The 21,798-nt window shown below is 35.0% G+C and overlaps 2 protein-coding genes across 11 annotated transcripts in view; both read right to left on the reverse strand.

The window, feature by feature from the left end:
• The window catches only part of LOC132205107 (proton channel OtopLc-like), a 38,274-nt gene extending 24,290 nt beyond the window's left edge, over positions 1–13,984 (reverse strand). Inside the window, exons 1-3 of one of the 4 annotated variants that reach the window (XM_059633980.1) lie at positions 13,565–13,984; positions 3,157–3,408; positions 2,288–2,434 (exon numbers count right to left, since the gene is read on the reverse strand). In XM_059633980.1, the coding sequence (XP_059489963.1) occupies positions 2,288–2,434; positions 3,157–3,408; positions 13,565–13,917 (752 nt within the window). In that variant the 5' untranslated portion in view covers positions 13,918–13,984. Of the gene's footprint in view, positions 1–2,287; positions 2,435–3,156; positions 3,409–4,276; positions 4,431–4,827; positions 4,953–13,564 lie in introns of those variants that run through there. The other 3 variants (XM_059633982.1, XM_059633983.1, XM_059633981.1) reach the window with 3 other exon arrangements.
• A 2,046-nt stretch (positions 13,985–16,030) lies between these two features.
• The window catches only part of LOC132204029 (uncharacterized), a 71,993-nt gene continuing 66,225 nt past the window's right edge, over positions 16,031–21,798 (reverse strand). For 6 of the 7 annotated variants that reach the window (XM_059632276.1, XM_059632259.1, XM_059632267.1 and 3 more), the window contains 7 exons: positions 20,618–20,724; positions 19,491–19,668; positions 19,186–19,429; positions 18,646–18,808; positions 18,286–18,589; positions 18,041–18,123; positions 16,031–16,733 (listed from right to left, as the gene is read on the reverse strand). In XM_059632276.1, the coding sequence (XP_059488259.1) occupies positions 16,514–16,733; positions 18,041–18,123; positions 18,286–18,589; positions 18,646–18,808; positions 19,186–19,429; positions 19,491–19,668; positions 20,618–20,724 (1,299 nt within the window). In that variant the 3' untranslated portion in view covers positions 16,031–16,513. Of the gene's footprint in view, positions 16,734–17,682; positions 17,734–18,040; positions 18,124–18,285; positions 18,590–18,645; positions 18,809–19,185; positions 19,430–19,490; positions 19,669–20,617; positions 20,725–21,798 lie in introns of all 7 variants that reach the window. The other variant, XM_059632301.1, reaches the window with a different exon arrangement.

Raw genomic sequence — 21,798 nt, forward strand, 5'->3', positions numbered from 1 at the left:
ATTTTTTTGTAAATTTCACAAAAATTATCAACTATGATCAAGCCGCCTTAGAGGCAATGAAAATTTTAAATAAAGCCTTTATATTGTTTCAATTTTCCATTGCTTTCTCTCTCATTATGTTCAAATTTAAATCTTTATTACAATCAAATCAAATTTTTGTTGTTGATTAACATTTCCAAAGGTTCAAATTACAGGTCTGAAAGTTTCTCCACATACGTTTTTGAAAGCCACGACCTGGCTAATTTTAATTTGCAATGCGTTCCGTTTCGAAGGGCCCTCGACGTTTGCAAAACAAAAGGGCATTCATTCATTCATTAACGCAGACGTTTTTATTTATCAGGCCTGGCACACTCCCTGCCGGGGCGCCGTGCAAATGAAAAGCGAACGTTCGTTTGTATGTTACAGCAAAATGCAAATTGCGAACGCACACAGCCATGCCATTTGTTAGCAAAACGCCTGGGAAATAAATTTCCACCCCTGCCGAAAGAAAGCAAAGCAGCCGTCGCCTGAAATGTATGTGGCGTGTAATGTGCCCGCGAGCGCCATATAACATAGTTTGCGACTAAAACCGAGTCGGTTGATTTGTCATTTCTTGAGGGGCGAGGGTGATAAGTACACAGCAGCCGAGAGTGTGACAACTACTATTCTGGTGAGGGTGAGCAAGTTTGTCTCTCTGTCTCGGTGCGTGTGTGCGTCGGGGTCTGCTTCATTCTTCTTCGAAATCTCTGACGTGCTGCCGACGCCTTAACTGCGAGCACACATAGAGAACACGCGAGCTTTACTCTCTCTGTGTTTATTCGACTCGAGGGTGCTCTTTTCTTGTTTGTAGAGAGCTGCAGCGTAAACATTTTCACGTGACGTGCAGTGGTGCTCATTGTCAGTTGCTGACTCGGGCATTACAGGGGGAAAATGTCCCATTGCACAGGCATTTGAAAAAATTATTGTGAAAGATAGAAAAATTTAATTTAATGATGTTTTCTGCTCTTTGTCAACCTTAAAAATTAAAATTTTTGCAATATAGAATCAACTAAATTGATAAAATAGAAGAAAATTGTCTAAAACAGACAAAATTTGGGGAAAATATGTAATTTTTTTTTTAATTTGCGTTGAAAGTACTCTTGGCTCTTCTCTTTATTTTTTTTCTATACAAATTTACTTTTCTAGTAAAAATTGTTAATTTTATGTTTGATTGGTGGATAATTCATTGAATTGTAAAAAAATTTAAAATGCACTAAGATTACTTTATGCTATTTTAGAAAAATTTTCAGATTCGATATTGATCGAAAACAACAAAAATATATATTGCGTATTTAAGTCTAAAAGTTATTGAAATTTTATTGTCATTGGCTTTTACGGAAGCCCATGTTTAGCTACAAATAAGGGAAACATCTAACATAACGTTTAAAATTAATTTTATAACTAAAATTGTTGTAAGCTCTACAATTTGAAGAATGTTTTATTTATTTTTAATGTATTAGAGAGGACACTTGGAAGTGAAGAACGAGTTCCGATCATATCCTCGAGTGTAAATCCTTCAAACAATAAAGAGAAAACTTGCATTTTTTTATTGGAAATATTTGTTTGCTTGATTTTCAAAGAAATATATGGAAATTTAACAATTTCAGGGCAGCGCTTGATATTGCGACAATAATTTAAGAAAATTCTCACTTTTATTGAAAACAATTGAAAGTGATACTGATGTTGGAAAACCGCACAGTCTTTAAGCATATTTTTGTGTTCTTTTCAGACGTTTTTTTCCTAATTTATCGTTCACTCTACAAATTAAAATTACTCCTGTGAATGGCCCCACAAACATATATTAAGCTTTTTGAGCGAGATTTATCCCCAAACTCCAGTTCCAAGCCATATGTTCAGCTCGGCATTCTCTATTTTGAAACCCGATTCCACCAGAAATATATATTTTTACGCAGTGGAGCAAAAGCCACCCGGCAGCTCGAAAACCGATTAGGTTTCCGCCGTCGCTCCTCTCGGCTGCAGAGAAAAAGCGGCTCATCAAGCCATAGCGATAGGGCGACCTCCCAATTAGTGGGAAAAAATGACATGGGAACGCGAAACAATAAAACGCGTCGCTCCTCCTTGAGCTCGGAAGGGCGACGGTGTGTGCGATTGAGCACGCATTGTGCGAGGGGCTGTTAGGAAGCACCCCCATGGCTCACGGTCATAAATCACCCAAGTTCGATTAATTACGGCCGAAAATTGATTGGTTCGTCGGGAAAAGCAGTTTTGTGTCGTTCGTGGGGAAAGCTAGAGCAGAGTTTTGACTCACGTGGCGCTTCCTTGATTCGTGTCCTTGGAGAGCGATTGCACCGAACGCGTGCAAAGGGTTGGGTGGTGATGGGGGTACGGTGGGTGTCCTGGGGTTTGCTGCTGATACACCACCTGCGGTAGCTGACCGGCTGGCACTATTCGCAGGCTGAAATTTAAAAAAAAAAATGACAAGTTTAAGTTAAAGAAATAAAATAAATAAATATTTGAAAAATCGAGAGGGTCAAAATATTAATATTTAGTTACAATTGTGTTTATTAATTTATCGCCATGCATTCTCTGCCCAAATATTTATTTATAACAATAAAAAATATACTCGACCGTTGAAGAAAATGAGAATTCAGAGAATTGGAACTTGATAAATAGAGATTTGATGTTGATCAATGTTGATATTTCTGCCAAGGATGGGAAATTGGAAAGCATTGGAAAGGAAATTGTTATTTTGCAGAAATGTCAATAAAATGATAAGAAATTGCCAGTTTCATTTCAAATTATTTTTAGGCTGTTGTAACTAATAAACACGTTTTGAAAATAAAACGAAATTTTTATAAACTATAAGCATCTTTCAGACTCAAACAGTATCAGGTTTTGTCAAATTAAAAAATGGATTTAAAGAAAACTAAACTAAAAACATAATATAAAAAACGGTTTTATGTATGTATTTATTAGATTGAATTTAATTAATTAAGTAGATAAATTAAATAAGTAGAACATAAAAAAATTTGTTTTTAAAAAGAAAAAAGTCCAGAAATAAAGACCAAAATCTTAAAACAATATAATATTTTTAGTTGTTTTCTCTTTTTTTGGAAATTTTATTTCAAACTGGTATAATATTTATTTCGATTAAAAGAAGCTGAAATTATTACTCACCCCATGTTAGAGCCAGGTCTCTGTTGGACTATGAGGTGCTGGTGGGACGAGCTGGTGCCGTGCTCTGTGTCGTGGTGCGAGTAGACGGACGGCACCCCCGAGTGGGCCCTCGAGTGCGTCCGAGTCTGGGCGTCATTCGAGCTAATGGGACTAGTTTGTCGTGGGGGACCATCGTTGGGCACCAGCACCACGGTGGGACTCACCGGCGAAGGCAGCAAAAGCGCTTCGCCAGGCTGAAGATTGCCGCTCCAACTGGAACAAATACAATAAAGATTTTAAAACTTTGAATAGAAGTTAAAAAAAAGGAAAAATATTCTTCTATCAATTCATGATGCGAGCAACCCTAGCTTATAAGTTTATGGTGCGAAAATGAGTTTCTCATTTGCTTGGTATGTGGAAATGAACATAAAAAGAGAGGGCACGCTATGAAAAGTATGATATGATAAAACTCTGGCTGCTCACATTTTGAAGCTTCGCCCACACGCTGCGTATAGTTTCTTTTTACGATCGGCTTTTATGACTTTACGACACATTTGAGTGCCACTTTTGGGCGATGAACTGCGAGCGAAACTGTGTTTTGATTGATTTTACTGGGAAAATTTTCATATGTGCCTCCATTATTACTTTGTAACAAACGCGTTGCAGAAAAATTTGCCTTTAGTCTAATAAAAATTTCTCACGGTATTCAACGCAAGGCTTTGCAGAAGCAAAAGAAAATATTATTTCTTAATTTACTTGTTTCATTTTACAGGATTTGAAAAGCAAAAAAATTATATTTGCAAAAGTATCTCTAGGCTACCAGCTAATCAAAAATTAATAAAAATATTATTTGTATTTTGTTTATATTCATTTCTGTTTTTGTTTACACTTTCATAGACTAATTGAGACTAATTTAATTTTCATTTTCTGAAACTATAAGGAAAAAACTAATTTAAAAGTCAAATTTTCAAAATTGAGATGCATAATTAAATTTTATATACGGGCATTTAAAATAAATTTTTTCTCAAAGCCGTGTTCTGGCACTTTCAGAATATTATGTTTGCTCTCTATAGTGACGTAAAAATTGGTTATACAAACAAAAAGTAATAAATTTTCAAGCACTCAATTGCAATTTTTTTACCCCAGATCGGCCCACTTGACGTGCTGCGGCAAAACAAGGGCGGTGGAGGAAACCCTTTGTGGATGCACCTCCGCAGGCGTTTCCTGCTGCTTCGCCTGTTGCGGTGCCATGTTTCTTCACCCCCCTGACGCGTCCCCAAAGTCTCCAGATGGACACTTTGGCCCGAAGACTAAAGCCAGCGCACTTAGTCAACGCGTATATACCAGCACATTCTTATCAATGAGCAAACAAATAATAAAATTAATGCATGGTTGTGTGACCCGTGACCTCTAGCCTCAGCGTCAATAAAATTTTGAAGGGCAACAGATGTCGGTGGAAGGAATTTTATTGCATTACATACAAATAAAAGGACGAAAATATAAAAGTGAAATTTTCAAAATTTATATCAAAGAGTTTCTCATTACACTTTTTTTTTTAATTTTTAGGGAATTAAATAATTCTAGTATTAAATTTAGCAAACTATAGGGAATTCTTAAACCATTTTACGCCTTTCTGAAGTATTTCCAAGAATATTAAGATAAAAATTATATAATTTAGCCTGCGCTAATTACTTTTACCTGGTTCCTTCTTCCCGGATCAGCATTTCGTCACCCTCAATTATAATCCCTGCTGGCTAAATAAATCAGAGCACTCTATTGACGGACACGGTGCGACAATCGGATTCAAACTGACTGGCTACTGACCCTTTGCGATTGAGTTTGGTCGGTCGCACACACTCGCGATTTGCATTCCCACAAAGGACGACAGGGAGGGGCGCGAGAGCGGACAAGAAAAAGAGCACCTGACATTCAATATGGGCACACCAAAAGTATGAAGAAACGCGCCGGCAGCTGCAGGTGCTACCTGTCTGACATTAATACACACAAAGAGCAGGCATTGAAAATAAATCGCTTGAGAAACGCAAAACAGCAGCGACGACAAATGGAAGGGAACTTTTTTTAAATATGCTCTTTTCCTCTCTCTCTCTGTCTTTCCGTTAATAGACCGTAGAAAATTTTTAGGGGGCCATTCTCTAATTGCAGGGTTAAAAATAGGAGAAACTACGCCGTCGGTTTATCTGTTCGCACCCTCGCCGATTAAAAAGGAACGAACACCTGGCGCCGGAACAATGGATTGATCGGCCGGTTTCTAATTGGCATGCCGGGGAGACGAGGCGCGTGAGAAGCTTTTCCTCCTCGCCAGATTCCATTCATTCGGCGTGTTTATCTTCGTGATGGTCAAACGCAGTTAATTGCCTTGTTGCTGCCTAAAAAGCCTCACCGCTACTCATGAATATGCAATTGGCCGTGCGCCCTTTGTTTATTCTGTCGGGACACAAAACAATTCGATACTACATTATTGTGCGCAGTTTTTGAAACATAAACATTGCAATAATTGGCTGTAGCAATTTCAAATAGTGGAATATTTCTTTTTATTTGATTTTGATTTTTTAAAGAGTATCCATTGTTTTCTATTATTACATCATTCACATTCATGAGTCCTTAAACTCTAATATTAATAAAAATAAGTTAATAATTTATTGACAATTAACTACAGCCTTATAATGGAGATAAATAACTCTTATTATGTCTTAAAGAAGAAGTCTGTATATTTTATTGAGAGATTAATAATTATGTCATTGTGACTAATTTACAATGTATTTAAATTAATAAAAATTAGTTCATAATTTTCATAGAAACTCAAAAATTAATTAACAGTAAAAGCAAGACTAAAATTTTTATTCTTAGATCCACACAAAAACCACACGAAGCCATAATTATAACAACTAATATTATATTTTTTAATAACTATAAAGTTATTTTCAATCCATTTTAATAATTAATTTTTGCACGTTTGCTGATTAAGGGCTGTAAAAATGTAAGATCCTAATCAAAGCAAATATTGACAGATGAGTTATTTATTTTTTCTTTATTTATTTTTCTTTGTGATCTGTGCATATAACATGTATGTAATATTTGTCGGACAAGAATAAACAACAATAATAATAATTAATGTAATTAATAAAGCTGACAAAACTCCCAGTACATTTGAATTCTACTAGTATTGCCCTTTCTTTTTTATCTGGTAAAAAATGGAATGGAAATTGCCAACTCACGCGTTTCGTCAATTAATAAAATTACAAAGTTCATTCTGGCGAAGCTGAAAAATCCTTCCAGCGGAAAATTACAACACTCCAACTTTTCCAAAGCATAATTTATGGAGCGGAAGATGAACTTTCATTCATCTCGAAGACAAAAATTCGCCTTAATTGACCTTTGAAGCGAAAAATCAACAATTTTTCATTATGAAAAGGCGGGGGGCGCAGCGCACAAATTCGGTCGCTCCGCCGAGCCGAGTTTAATTCAATTCCGAAACACTCTTCAGTGAAGCTCATTATGCTGCACGAAGGAGCTGGAGAGCGAGAAGCGCGCGCCGACTCGGCTAAATCAATTTACCCCGTCGTCGACGTCGTCTCAAGGCTCGACTTGGAAAACCAAAAGCGACGAGGGGCGCCGCCGAAATTTTAATGGAAGGGAGTGGATGACAAAAATATGAATGTGTACACGCTTCATTATGCACGCGGCTCTCTCACTGCATGAAAGGGTTAAGAGGGATTAAAAACTCGCTTTGTTACACTCGTATATAATATGCAGCGAGGGCAGGCTGGTGAGAAATGAGAACTTTTCCAACATGTGTTCCCGTCGTGTTGTGCGTTGCACGAGATTAGAAACGGTTAGGGAGATTTGTTGCTATCAAATAAGATCAAAAAATGTAACTGACTAAATGTGATTTTTTATTGAAATACCCGCAATTGTGGAAAAAATTCATTACTTTTTCCATTGAGATATGATTCAGAAATAGCAAATTAAGTATTTCAATTTTTTGTTTAGTCCTGGTCCTGGTTTGAAAGTAAAATTATTTTTGAACAGTTTGAAAAACTTATACAGTAATAAAAAATATAACCATGGACTGAAGATTTTTATAAAATTCCATTTAGAAATCAATTTGCAAAGATCCCAGAAAGGAAATAATGTATTATATTGAACTTATGCTTAAAATGAACTACTCAAGTTAAGAAAGTGTGTAAGTAAATAACTCTACGTTTTTGTCTGAAAACATTTTTCTAAAAAGAAAATAAAATTGAAATCTTTACAAAAGACCTATCAGGATTCTATGCTTTTTTTAATCGTGGCCTTTCGATATTCCAATTATCATGGAGCATTAAATCCACAACTTTGCTTATAAAATTCTAAAAATATTATGTATGTTTTAGAACAATAAAAAACTAAATTGATATTAAATCAAACATAATTATATCATAGGACTTGAATTCAATAGCACAATTATTTTTTTCTAATGTAAACAGCAAAATATTCTTTAAAAATTGTATTGTAAATTTTTTATTTTGATATTTGCTCAAAAATACAAGTCATCATACACATCTAAAGTAAGTGAATTTATATATTTCTTATTTCCAAAAAAATACTACATTTCCACAACATCAAAAGGCGGTGCAGTTTTTTGCCTTTTATTCTAAACTGCCAGATTGGACTTCTTTGTTGAAATTTTCAACTACACGCTGCTCCGCTTACTTTATTATTTACCAAAATTAAGCCCTCATGAATTTTGTATGCGCCGTATATAGTAAGGAGAGACGCACAAGACGAGCACATCTCACAGAAAAAAAACGTCAGTAGCAAGCAGGACGAGAGCCGGCGGGCCTCATCTGAAGGCTCTCCCATTTCTCTCTTTTTCTTTCTTTTCGTCCGTTGTCTTTCAAACGCAGCACCAGTAAAGCCTTAAATAATTCGACCAGAGTGAAAAACTGGAGCTGCTGGTATTGCTTTGTCTTTGAGAGACCGCGGGCTTGTTGTGTCGCCGGGCAGGGTTGACACATGACCGCAATAAACACACGGCCCACTGAATGGCGATGAGAAAAAAAAGTCGACGAGAATTAACGGCACTGCTCCAGTGGCGGAGACAATTTTTTGTCGTGCGAAAAAAGTCAATTTGACGCCGAGCCAACTGGCGGATGGATGGCAAAGGGATTTTTTTCTGCGACTTTTTGCTGCCTTAATTAATGGGTGGTTGTGATTTATAAGTTTGACGCTCTCGCCTGCGGCTTTCGCCAAAGACCGCGCAAATGCAGCGTGGGTGGTTTTTGGTCTAAGTGGTTTTCAAGACTTTTATGACAATATGATTTTCGTAACATTTGGAAAACTAGATGCATTAAAATTTTAAGGAAAATTAATTATTGTTAATTTAGATAAGATTGATTGATTTCTCAATTATAATTTTTGGAAAGATTACTCTTGATTGTGCGCAAAAGAGGATTGATATTGCTCAGAATGCTCAGGATACTGACATTTAATATAATAAAGTTAACTCCACCCTCAGCCCTGCCTCAGCCAAAGCAAAATTTCTTATTCTAAAAAGAGCTCTTAAAAGCAAAAAATTTAAAATTTCAATATAATTTTATTTAATTTGAATTACACATTGCAAATAATATTAATCTTTATAATTTAATTTTAATATTTTATTTTTTTTTAAATTTTTACTAAAAAAAAATAATCTATGATTTTAAATGTAAGGTCTAAACTTGAGTCTGTGAGTTGTTTATAAATATGTAAAATTATTGAATTTATATAAATTAACAACAATATATAATTATCAGAATATGATAAGAATAATTTATAGATAGAATTCTTCCTCTTGCATTGCCGACATGTATTGTGTATTATTCATTATTATTTCTGTAAGAATTCAAAACTTTCTATGCACAAATCAATCACATAGAAAAAAAATTCAAATTAATATTCTTTATTATAAAAAAATATCTCATAGACAAAACAAACAAACAAACAAACATATATTATGCATTTCAGGAAAGAAAAAAAAAAGGAAAATTCATCTTTAAATATAAAAATCTTATTGTTATTAAATTTAATTTTAAATTGAATTCTAATCAAAGAACAGTCGTCATCAAAATATCAGACAACTTCACAGACATCGACTTGTTATCATTTGGAATGCAACAGTCTAGACAGAGGTGGCGCACAGGTTGCATAACTTGTACAAACAGGGGGGCGAAACGCGAGCGTCTTCAAGTTCAAAGAACACTTTTTGTTGTTCCACGACGGCAAACAGTGATTTTATTTTGGCTTCAAACAAACCCTTTCCCTCCTTAGAGTCTCATATTTACGGGCGGCCCGAACCCCTTTTGTTTAATTAATTTATTCACCGTAGCGCTTTAATTTCACTTTAAAATTATTTCCATGTAAATTTTTTCACTCTCCACAAGAGGGTAAAAAATTACTTTTATTCTCACTCAGGGCGTGTTCAGCCCGAGCGCCGTCGGCAATTAATCAATTCGTCAATTTCCCGTGTCGGCTCGTAAATGAACGGCGACGGCTCGATTATCACGTTGAGCCCCGCCGCCGGCCCTGTAGCTTTTATTTTTCCAGAACGACTATGCAATTTCCGCACGCGATACGCGTCTCTGGCAGCCACAAACAATGGGGTGTGCAGCAAATGCACTTTGCCGAATGGATTCCGCAAAAGGTGCAGAGAGCGTCTCGGGTGAGCCGCAAAAACCCGAAACGCAGCAAGAAAGTCTTTTGTCCGTGGGGGTGCCCTTTTGGCAAGGGGGAACGATGCTGGTGGCAAAGGCGGGTGCGATCTCGTTGCATCTTCACCTAACAACATTGGTGCATATCATCTTCCTGGGCAGTGCAACATGGTTTCCAGATTAAATAAAATTTTGAAAATTTCTCCTTCGGAATAAATAAATTGTATGAAATAATTGGTATAGTATTGTTTTAATTTTTACAGATCATTCATTTACAATTCATAAATTATAACAAAATTAAATGTTGATGCCATTCAATTTTAATTTCTACAAAACGAAATATTGAGATGCCATATAATCAGTATTATCTTAACTATATCTTTCAAAAAATGCTTCAAAATATGAATCAATACTCATTTTTAAGACCGTTGTATACAGATTGTATAGAAAATTTAATCATATTCATCAAGAAACAATATTTAATAAATAATTATTTGACAAAAAAATTTGATTATTATAATCAAAACGTGATGGGAAACAAATAAAATGTTTAACTACCAAAATAATTATTAATTTCCGAAAAATCTTCTTTTACACTTCCCTTGAATTATATACGAATACTTTTCTCTCCTTTCGGCAGGCCATTCAATAAATTCAACGCTTCCTTTACGACTGACTCATTCCGTCCATAGCACGGGGAAATTTATTCCATAAACCTGCACGTCTCCTTTCTCCTTCATCTTCTTCTTCTTTTCCCGTCTCCCGAGTGTTTTATTCTTTTCTTTCACACGCGACAGAAAGGGAGGAATTTTATGATTGCGTATGCGGTGCTAGGGCATTAAATTTTCAAGCTGCTCTTCGCTACAAATGGAATTAATGTAATATCGCATGCAGATCGCGAGGGGAGCAGAGACGAAAATCCGGCTTTCCAGCAAGAAACTTAGTTTTTTCAAAAAATCCTGCGGTTATGCTCTGCGTGCGGTTTTAAAAGTCGAAAAGCGTGCACGGAGATGATGCTGCTCTTGCGGTTTTCGATCAGGAGTTGTGTGTACAGGAATAACAACTCGCTTACGTGAAGCTGAGAGGGCAGCCACTCACGTTTGCTTTCAATTAGCTGATTGCACCACCTTCCAAAGAAAATAGGGAGCAAATTGATTGGATTTGGACAATGATGGGAGCCAATTTGATCGGAAATTGATTACGAAACAAAAAAGGGCAACAAGAGCAAATCTGACATCTATTTTTAATTTATCAAATATTATAATATTAAAGAAATCCTGGTCGGAATAAAATTTTAATTTCAGAATTTATTTCCTATACAATCTTAGTCAGTGTTTCTTAATATTTAATTTAGGGTTCAAATTGTATTTACTTTCCCAAGCAATTTTAATTTAAATATAAACAACCAACCATACTCAAGAAAATAAGCAAATATTTTTTTTTTTTGCTTAACAAACAAAAATTTAGGTTAAATTTTCTTTTAAATCCAGAAATTCTAATAAAACTCGGCTATTTTAACATTTTATATTGAAGATAATATTTAAAAAAGAAAGAAAATGGTTAAATTTGACAGAACATTTTCACTGCAAATAATTTATGAAATAAGAATTTTATAATATTTGCACAGCAAATGAATTTTGAGATTATCATTTTTTTTTTTGCAAGTCTTCAATTTAAAATTAATTTGCTTTGCCTATAAATTAGTTGCATGTGACCATCTATTTTTTCACCCTTTAAAGCACATTTTTATGTTATTTTGTTATTCTGCATCCCTCTTGAGCCCGAGACCTGCACAAATCCATCCCACTAATGGATCTGTTCCGGTTAGTGATCTGTGCCTCGGTGGTGCTCTCCGGCGTGCATTCAGTTTGCCCCCGATGCAGATCGAATCGGAAGAGAGTACGTGTGTGTCTGTAACCATGGTGACCAGGGTGCACCGCCAGATGTACATCTCTATGTAGAGCCCAACGCAAAGCACATTGCTCCGGCGAATGTATTTAGAGAGAGAGAGGCGCGGGTTTGCAATTGATTTTCGCGCCGCTGCAAATTGACTTGCGACATGACGGCTTTTGACGTGAATTTAATGAGGTTTGTACGTCTCTTTGTTTTTGGCGACGAGTCGCGGAAATTCTGCCTCGGTGCGGAATTTCCTCCCAATTAGCAACATGAACCGGGGCTAAAAACGACGCTCATTGGCACAAACGTGCTCTAGTGTTGCTCCGTTTTGCATGCTGGAGAAATGAAATGTGAGGAGACCTTTGAGCGTGTAATGTGCTGGTTTGCCTTGGATAGGCACGGTAATGTTCACAAATTTTGTCAAAGGGCAATCAACTTTTATATGATATTTGTATGCAAAAGTTCCATAATTTTCGTTAAAATTAAAAACTAAATATGTATTTTTGTAAATCCAGGTTTCTAACTAACAATAGTTTTCTATCAAAATTCTATTTCTATAAAATAAGAATTTTTATAATTCTTAAAATATAGATTATAGGAATGTTTTCCAACTCTTCATCACTAGGGTAGCTAAAATAAACCCCCTTGATCAAATTTCAAGTTTAATTAAAGGAAAACGTCAGAAAATAAAATTAATTGATTGATATTGTTGAAGTAGTTAAAAAGCAGTTTTCATTGGGAAATAATAATATTTTCTAATTTTTCACAATTTGAACTTTTTTGATTAATATTGTTTAGTAATGTTATCATTATTTTTAGTGCGGTTCTTAATCAAATGTTTTAATATGATTGATAATTATTATAAAAATCAATTTTTTTTCTTGCAGCTTTTTCATTGAAACTAGATTGATTTAAATGATTTGTTTGCTCCGTTGGTTTACATCTGCGCGTTTGACAACAGCAGAAGATGAAGATTTCGTTTTAAATAAAGTCCTTCCGTGTAATAAAACACCCAACGGTTTTTTATTTTATTGTATTCGATAGTATTGAGAAATAAGTGAAGAAATGTCTGAAGACCTTGTTTTATCTCACCGAGTTCTTATATTTTGTTCTTGTTACCGATCCTTTTGTTTTTCAAGCACCGGTCGAATATCTGTTGATCTTTGTTACATTAGATGACACAGACATATAATGACATTAAGAAGGGCGTGCATGACTTAATACTTAATAACTTCAGGAAATTAAAAAAATAAAATTTTTAATGCCAAGTTGCAGAAAGTAAACTAAAATAAATGATTTTCTGGTTTTTTTAATAAAAACCAGCAAATCAGCATTAATAAAATATAAAATAATAATAAAATATTTACGATTAATTTAAAATTATAATAAAAATTTAAATTATCATTTTAAGCAAAAATTAACGTTTATTTTTTTTTTATTTGCATATTCAAAGGAGCAAAGTTGATTGCATGAAAGTTAAGTCTGGAGGTTCTAAAAATAATAAAATAGTTCATTTTTTATATTAATTAAGAACAATGTGGATTGATCTCATTCTCAGAAAATTGCGCTTAAAAAAATTTAGATTTGTCTGCATTACACATCAAGGCAGGTTAACTTCAGGTCTTTAATTGATGGTAAACAAAGCTCTGTTCAGACTATTCAGAGGCAATGCATATTCTTTTATTATAAATTGTATAAAATTATTAACTTAACTGATAAATTTCCAAAATAAATACCAATAAATACATTAAGGCATTCATAACATTCATTTTAAAGAAAAATCGAAAAAAATAATAATAATAATAATAATAATAATAATAATGAAATGAGTGGGACCATCCTACCTGGACTTTTGGTGCGAGACGACGTGGACTACGCTGGAGGGTCTGGAGCCGGTGGACGAGCAGATTGAAGCCGGTCGCGCCGACGAAACGGCCGCCTCGAGTTCGGCGCCGACCACGACGACGAGGCCGGCGGTGGCGGCGCCGGCCAGGCCGCCGGTCACCGCCGACGAGGCCATCTGCTCGATGTCCGAGTCGATGCCCTGGTCAAAGTCCATGTAGAAGGAGTCGCGGGAGTCGCTCGAGCCGCGACGTAGCTTGAGCGACAACTCGTTGGAGGACGTGTCGTCGTCTTCGACCATGCTCCGCGGCCGCCGCTGGCCTTTGGCGCGGCCGCCTGACGTCCGAGAGGCCATCCTTTGCTCGCGCGGCTACCGCGACGCACTCGCACTCGCTCCTCCACCGAATTGCAAACCACACTGCCGCTCGGCGCTCAGCCCGCTCGTTCGCGGGGAGAGAGACCCCGAAGACCCGCCGCTCGCAGCCACGCGGCGGTCGTGCTGCTATCTAGATGTGCCCATCTGGACTTCCCTCTTCATTCACGTCAGCTCAAATGCTACTTTACTTGTCATTAGTAAATAATATTAAAATGTGTTAGAAAAAAGTAAATATGATAATTTATTTTTATAAATTATACTAAACATATAACAAAAATTTTTATTTATTTTATTTTAATTTATATATTATTATTAAATCATTGCAGTTGTTACATCATATATTATTTTATTATATTCTTAATCTAAATATTTTTTTTTTAGTTTTTTGTATTTAAATTTTTCTTATTTATATATTATTCTCATATTATACAAATCCACATACTAAAACGTGCTTAAACGCATATTTGATTCTATTTTGTATGAACTTTAATTTGTGGTCGATATATAGACGTAAGTAAATTATAGTAATTAAATTATTATTTTCCAATCTTGGAGCTACAATTTATTAAAGTTTTTGTTAAAATGATAGCATAATGCATTCATTCGTTTATGTTCTTCTTATGCTCACTTTAAGAAGCACTACAGTAACATAATAATACGACTCGTGTAATGTGTATAAAAAGTGGTCATTGACTTCCATAACTTCTCAACCTAGCGGGCCAATTAGCCTTCTGGAGATATAAATTATATGGAAATTTTGATAATAAACCTTGGCTACTACCCTAAAAATTTTGGATGCTCAAAAGTGAAAAGTCTGCCTCGGCGGCGAAGTACCGCCCGCCCTTCTGGCTATATTTGTCTTATTTTTAGTTCCCTTTATATTATCAAAATTTCCAATAAAATTTTTTTCTCCAGAGGGCTAAACGGCCCCCCAGTTTGGGAAGGTTTTGACCTAAGAAAAATATAACCAGAAGGTTGGAACTCCGCCGTGGCAGACTTTTCACTTATGAGCATTCAAAATTTTTTTGTTAGTAAATATAATAATTAATCATGATGAGTCACGTAAAGCCACATTTATTACGTGCCATATTTAGTAAAAAGAAATGTAAAATAAAAATAATTCAAATTATTTTTGAGTAACATACCAGCGAAAGCAACCCAGCTGAGTACGGCGGCATTGCATACTTTGTAGGATGTTGCGTTATTTCTACCTTTTTTTTTAATATTCCGGCGGCATGTTCTCTTTTTTGATGTTGGGCGTTTTACCAGACATCTAGTTGCAAACCCTTTCATTTAATTTCAAAATCCAAATTTTTGTTAGACTGAAAAGAATAAATAAATAATAATAATGGTCTGATTTAAATTTATTAAATTTCTATTATTGAAGTTTAATTGTTCATATAAAATTGTGAATCTTTTGTTATATTGATATCAATTTTTGCTTTTATTATTCTTCACAATATACAGGATGATAAATATTCGAACAATATATATTGCAAGTACATATATTCATACTTATCAAATGATAATAATCCAACGGATAATAATAGTAATAACACATTGATTGATTGATTGATTGATGTATTCACGCTCATAAAATGTAATATAATGCTGTGTTGTGTACATTCAGTGAATGAAAGTCTCAGGGCGTGGATGATATCTATTAAGATTTATAATTATACACAAGTGAGAAATAATCATAAATGATTGCAGCTGCATCTAAATTCGTTCAGTGTTAGATATGTATGCGTATTTGTTTTTGTTGAGTGCAAAAAAGTGATCGGTTGAACTACAAAATGGAAATAACAATAATGCGCATATTACCAAAATACATATTTTAGTAAAAAAAATCGGACGGCCCCATTGTTGAAGGCAATTTCGGGAATTTTGGACATTATTATTATCCCAGACTAGACGCTTCATAAAGCTGTGTGATGCGGCAAAATGATGACTGTGTGTGAGGATTTTACATAAAAATTTGAAACTGTGAGGAAAGAAAAAAATCCCAAACAAAAATATTGAGACGTTTGATATCTGGCGTGATTGAAAAGCAAATTTACATAAGATCTGAAACTAAAAACAAAAACAAACCTGTTTCTGGCTTGATAAAAAAAAAGGTGGGGAAACATGCTGTGCTTCTTTTTTTGCATTTTTCATTTTTTAAATGCATGTTAATCGTCAAATAATTTAGCACGAACCTAAGAGAGGGTTAGACAAAACAGACATTTTTGCAAATTGCATTTATACAACCAAAACTTTCACATCCGAACAAAACCATCCAAAAATCACGTGTAACCAATATTATTGAGCTTCTTCTTTTTCACTTCGAATTTCTTCAGGCACATCAAATTACAACACAAGACAAAAGCAGTGTTTGATTCTCCTCGTCCATAATTCAAGGCACATGTAAAATCTTGTAAGGCTGGAAGGAGGGCCACTTTGTTGGTTAACAAAATAACCATCTCAACCCTCCCCTGTTCAATTAAAGACACTTCGGTTCAATTTCTCAGTAATCTTCGGTTCGAAAAAACAAAGTCTTTGATTTTCTTTGATATATATTGTGTTAAGTCAGGTTTCAAAAGGAGTAATCGTCGCTGTCGCCAGCGTAGTCTCCGGAGTCTTCGTCTCCATCCAGCGCGGACAGGTTGCTCAGATCGCCCCATGCGTCCTCATCTTTGGGTAAGCTTCGGTTGAGCTGCTGCTGATGTTCGGCCAGCTCGTCCAGCCGATCGAGATTCGGCGACAGAATATCTTCGTCGTCATCATCCTCACTCAGATCATCGCTGTACATCATTCTGAAAACGATGCATTTTATTAATTACAATAATAATAAGGATTGACAAAATTCTCAAATAAGGGACACATAATATTGAAAAGCATTTTTAAATCATTTATCAATTCAGGGGACAGTTTTATGTCCCTTTAAGCCATGCATATATTTTTTTTTACTAAATATTTGCTATAAATAGACTGGTGAAAAAAAAATATAGTTAAATTTCGCCCAATATTCATTCTGTAAATGGATTTGAATTTTTCAAATTTTAACATTCTGATTATGAAACGTAAGCTTAAATAAAAAATACTTTTTTATAAATTTTTTTGCTATTCTTGGTTTCTTTGAACATCTCAGAAGTAATCCAATTTTTTTTTAAATTTTTTAACCAATATCAATGAAATTTAAAATTAGCTCATAAAAAAAACCTCCCTAGAAACCTTGAAAATTAATTTTAAATACCAGGTGTCAAAAATTAAACATAAAATCTAAAATCCCATTTATATTCTCATTCTAAACATTTGCCAACAATTATTTTATGCAACTTCCTTTTGATTTTTAAAAAAATTTACAAAAAGCCTTTTTATAACTATTCTTTATTTACTTTATTGGGATTTTTGTAATTCTAAATTTGAATAGAAAAGTGTCTTTATAGAGAAAAATTATCTTTTTCTCCAGTCTATCAATAAATAAACTCCAAACAGATTTTCCCCTTCTGAAAAAGGGATCAACAGAAGCAACACAGAAGCAATTTTAGGTGATTGAGTTTTGCAAGTTTGCTGAAAAAATTAAATTTCAAAATTGTGGGATTGATTCGAAGTTCTGGTTTTAGTTTGTGATTTTTCTATTAGTGCCATGCAGTTATGTCTAATGTGTACAGCATGCCAATGGATATTGCGGTTTGAGGAGTTACTCAGATGTAAATAATACAATCTCGCCTCGAGACACTCAACAATGATTTCATTACTTACTGCCCAACTGAGGGCGGGCTTCAACAGCTCTACTACTAAATCTCATCTGCCCTGCAACCGACCAAGACACAGAAGATACTTAGCAAAGTTCCACCACCACAAAGCCGCCCAGGCACTAATTATCTCAGGCGATAACAGTTCGAATGGATTTTCACATCCAAATGAAATTTGGAAACAATATATATGTTAGGAGAGATGTGTGTGTGATGGAGAAAAGCCCCAGCTCGGCCGAAATAGCAAAGTTCTATTTAGAAAGTTTAGTGAAGACTTCTTCGATTTTGGGGGAAGACCGCCTCCACATTTTTGGTAGTTGATGGTTATTTATGGTTAAATACTCGGCTTTTTCTTAGACACGTACAAATCGTCTGGAGCGTCGGGCCCACTTTCTTCGGCCACGAGCAACTCGTACTCTTCAGCAGCAAATCTGTCCCAGTCAGACATCTGTGAACAAAACTCAAATTAGAAAATCTGATTTCAAAATTGAAAATCATGATGGTGATGATGTACTATAGAAAAGATGTACTTTCCACATCGTCCAGCTTGCAAAGAGGACAAAAGATGTTTATTTCCCTTTGTATAAATTATAGAAAATTATTTATTTACCTCAGTGCCGTCAGGGGCAGACTCTCTTGGTTGAGTGTTGAACGGATCTCTCTGTTCGTGGTCCAGGAACTTCTCCAAATTGAAGAAGGTGTCGAAGAACAACGGTGACAACTTGCACCTCTTCAAGTCCCTGAGAGAAATCTTCCCGGACACTTCAGGCCGGATCATGTCCAACATCTGACACAGGCAGTCTTCAAAAGGTAGGGTGTCCATCCCGATGGCTTCCATTCTCTGAAGCTGCTCTTCGTAAAAGTACTCGAGCTCGTACATGGAGAGATAGCCATCGCCGTCCAGGTCCATACACCTAAATTGTAATTATGATTAGCAAATGTTGTAATTGCAATTAAACTTTGGCTTTACCTGAACCAGTACTCCACAGCAGTCGAGTGAGTTTTGTCCTCCTCAGACAGGAGGAACCAAACAAATTCTGTGTAGCTCATGCGCTCATCTCCCTTCTTGGCAGTTCGTCTGCCTCTGGTCACCGCTCCGGAGAAAATTCTGTCAATCATTCTGGTCGACAAGGCTGGAAATATTTCAAAAATATTGATAAATTATAGTGAACTAGTATCTAATTAAGTTTATCAGCAGTAGAAAAAATGTTGAAGGGAAAAAGGGGAGCAAATAAGTGATTCCGTGCAAAATTTGTCAAATTCAATATTTTAGTAGGATTTTTTTTTATAATTGTACACATAATTTTCAAATAATTTGAAATTAAGGTGATAAAGTTTTAGGTTAGTTTAACATAAAATTTTAAATTTGACTTTTTTATTGTGCAATTTTTTACCCTGCAGTTGCGATAATGAAATTTAATAATAATGTTGGTGATCACATATTTTTTTCAATCTGAACATTTCCAACCTTTAAATATTTTATTTCAACTAAATTAACTAAAAATGTTACCGTGGTCGTTATGCCTGGCCAGATCGTTGCGGTCGATGAATAGGTCGTGATCACGGTCGAGCTCCCAGAACTTGCAGTAAATCACATAGAAATGCTCGTAGCTGAAGAACTGCGTCACTTGGTTGATGTCTGACGTGGCTTCCAGTTGCCGGACGGCTTGCAGAAGGTGCGATTTTTTAATTTCAGGGATGGTCAAGCGGCCACTCCACGACCTGTTGGCGCAGTAAAAGATTCGAGCTATCACCTAAAATTTTTCGAACAAATTATTTCACAAGAACCTATGAATTATTATTAAAATTTCATACAGTGTGCACGTATCTGGAGTGGAATTCTGTTGCCTCCTTGAGAAAACTGAGTCCTGGGTGAGTGTCGACCACGTCCTGGACCATCGGCGCAAGGTCTTCGGGTGCCAGCCACAATCTTTGGCCTCGTGTCATGAGCCACACCATGCGAGACGCCTCGTCGTTGCCTCCGGAGCAGATTCTGAAAATTCATCAATTAGCACCAATTGCTATATTTTAGGTAACAATATAAATATAATTTCTTTACTTAAGTTTCAAAATGGTATTTATTGTTGCTATTAATTTTTAAATTTTTCTTAACTAGTGATCACTAGCGATAAAAACTACTTTTTTACTACAGAAGTTCAAATTAAGGATTAAATATTAATTTGAAAAACAAACTTGTTGATTCAGGAGGTAATTTTTCATTGCATAAATGCATGCGAAATGTATCTAGCTAGCCATTTTTTATAATTAAAAAAATTAAATGTAAATATTTATTTAATTATATGACATCAGTTATGTTTAACCTAGAAATGAATTATTTTAAAATTGCAATAATAATGTATTAAAATAAAAAAGTAAAAAATTATATTAAAACAAACTATGTTTTAAAATTTTTATTTAAAAAAATTTAATAACAATTTTGCATATAAATATTTTAAAGAGTTTGCAACATTCTAAAAAAATGCTATATTTAAACAATATTTAAAATACTACTTTCCATCTATTAAAACAACACCAATGAAGCTCAGAATTTCTAACTACTTTTTTTGCACAAAAGTTACAAAAAAGATGTTTTTTCAGCGTCACAATGACAAAATTCGGAAACATCCATTGTGAGGAATAATTTCACTTGTTTTTGCATTAATTTTTTGAAGGTTTATCTGGCAATTTTATTAATCATTTGTATGAAGTATCTTGATATGGGCACAGATTGCCTTGAAGTAAACCAATTATAGCTTCATTTTCAACTGAATTTTAAATTTCTTAGGAATTCTGTTTGAAGCGATTGAGGTTGGTCTCGCGGATATGGCAAGTCGATCCATACTCGATTTTGATGTGTATGCAAAATGTATTCATGAATTTTCATAAGACACACAGTTATGAAAAATTAATTTCCAAAGCCCAGAGGCAGTGCCACTACTTACTTGTGCCAAAGGTCAAGGAACGTCTGCAGCAGCACGACTCCGCCGGTCGCCTCGCCACCGCAGGCCAAGTAAAGTGGCATCTTCCAGTACATCGGGAATCCGCACGCCTGCAATCAGAGAGTCGCAAATGGTCAGATCAAGAGGTACACACGTCATCCTCCTAAATATGATCGTCGATGCCCGTGATTTATGCTAAGTACCGACGATCGGTCTCTGTGCTTCTCAAAAGGATGCTAATTCCCTGTAGTTTTATTTTACGGTCCGAAATTATTATTATTATTATTGGCTGCAACCTGTTCTGGCTCGTAAATTTCGGCAGCCGGATCAGCGCATAACTGTTCTGAGGATTAAATAAAAAGAGGAGCTCTTATTGATTTGCGTGACTCAGAAATTAATTTTTTTTATAATCGCCTTATGTTTCAGAGATTATTGCTTGTATGGAAAAGGGTACTTTTTGTTTGACTTGATTATCTCGTGATATTCTGAATTTAACACAAGCTCATTTTTTTGTGATTTCCAGACGGTTTTTTAAATCAGAATTATTTTTTATGGAGGAATATAATTGCTTTCATTATTTTTGTTTTAATTCCACTGGTTATTGAAATAAATTTATTTCTTATAGTCTGTATGAAACTAAGGCATGAATCGATTGGATTTATTTCAATAATATTAATGCAAAATAAAATGATAATTAATGATTATTATGACAAAAAATTAAACAGTCACAAGCCGCATCAGCTTTTATGTAAGTTTCCTCACAAAATCCTAATGACTTCCGATTAGCATCATTAACGTTTAATGGTGCGATAAATTTTAATTACTAGATTAAAAATAAATTATGGAAATGAAAATGTGAGGTAATATTAAAAAATTTAAATAAAAATTTAATATTAAAAAAAGAATATAATTGTAGGAAAAAGAGATTTATAAATTTTAATTATTATATAAAGCTTGTTTATTAAATTTGAATTTCTCTAAATTGATACATAGATGAGATCATAATTTTCATTCACTGACAGCAAAAAGGCGAGGAACGCTGGGTGCGTGTGCGGAAAATATTTATATCGATTGTCAACCGCTGTTGGAGTGAATTTGTCATAGCTGAACGGGCACCAAAGGCCGCGCGTGTGATTGGAAGAGAAAAACCCACACACGAAAATAAGCACAACAGTTACGAGAGA

Source organism: Neocloeon triangulifer, unplaced genomic scaffold (assembly GCF_031216515.1).
Source record: "Neocloeon triangulifer isolate White Clay Creek 2 clone unplaced genomic scaffold, ASM3121651v1 ptg000002l, whole genome shotgun sequence".
Lineage (NCBI taxonomy): Eukaryota > Metazoa > Arthropoda > Insecta > Ephemeroptera > Baetidae > Neocloeon > Neocloeon triangulifer.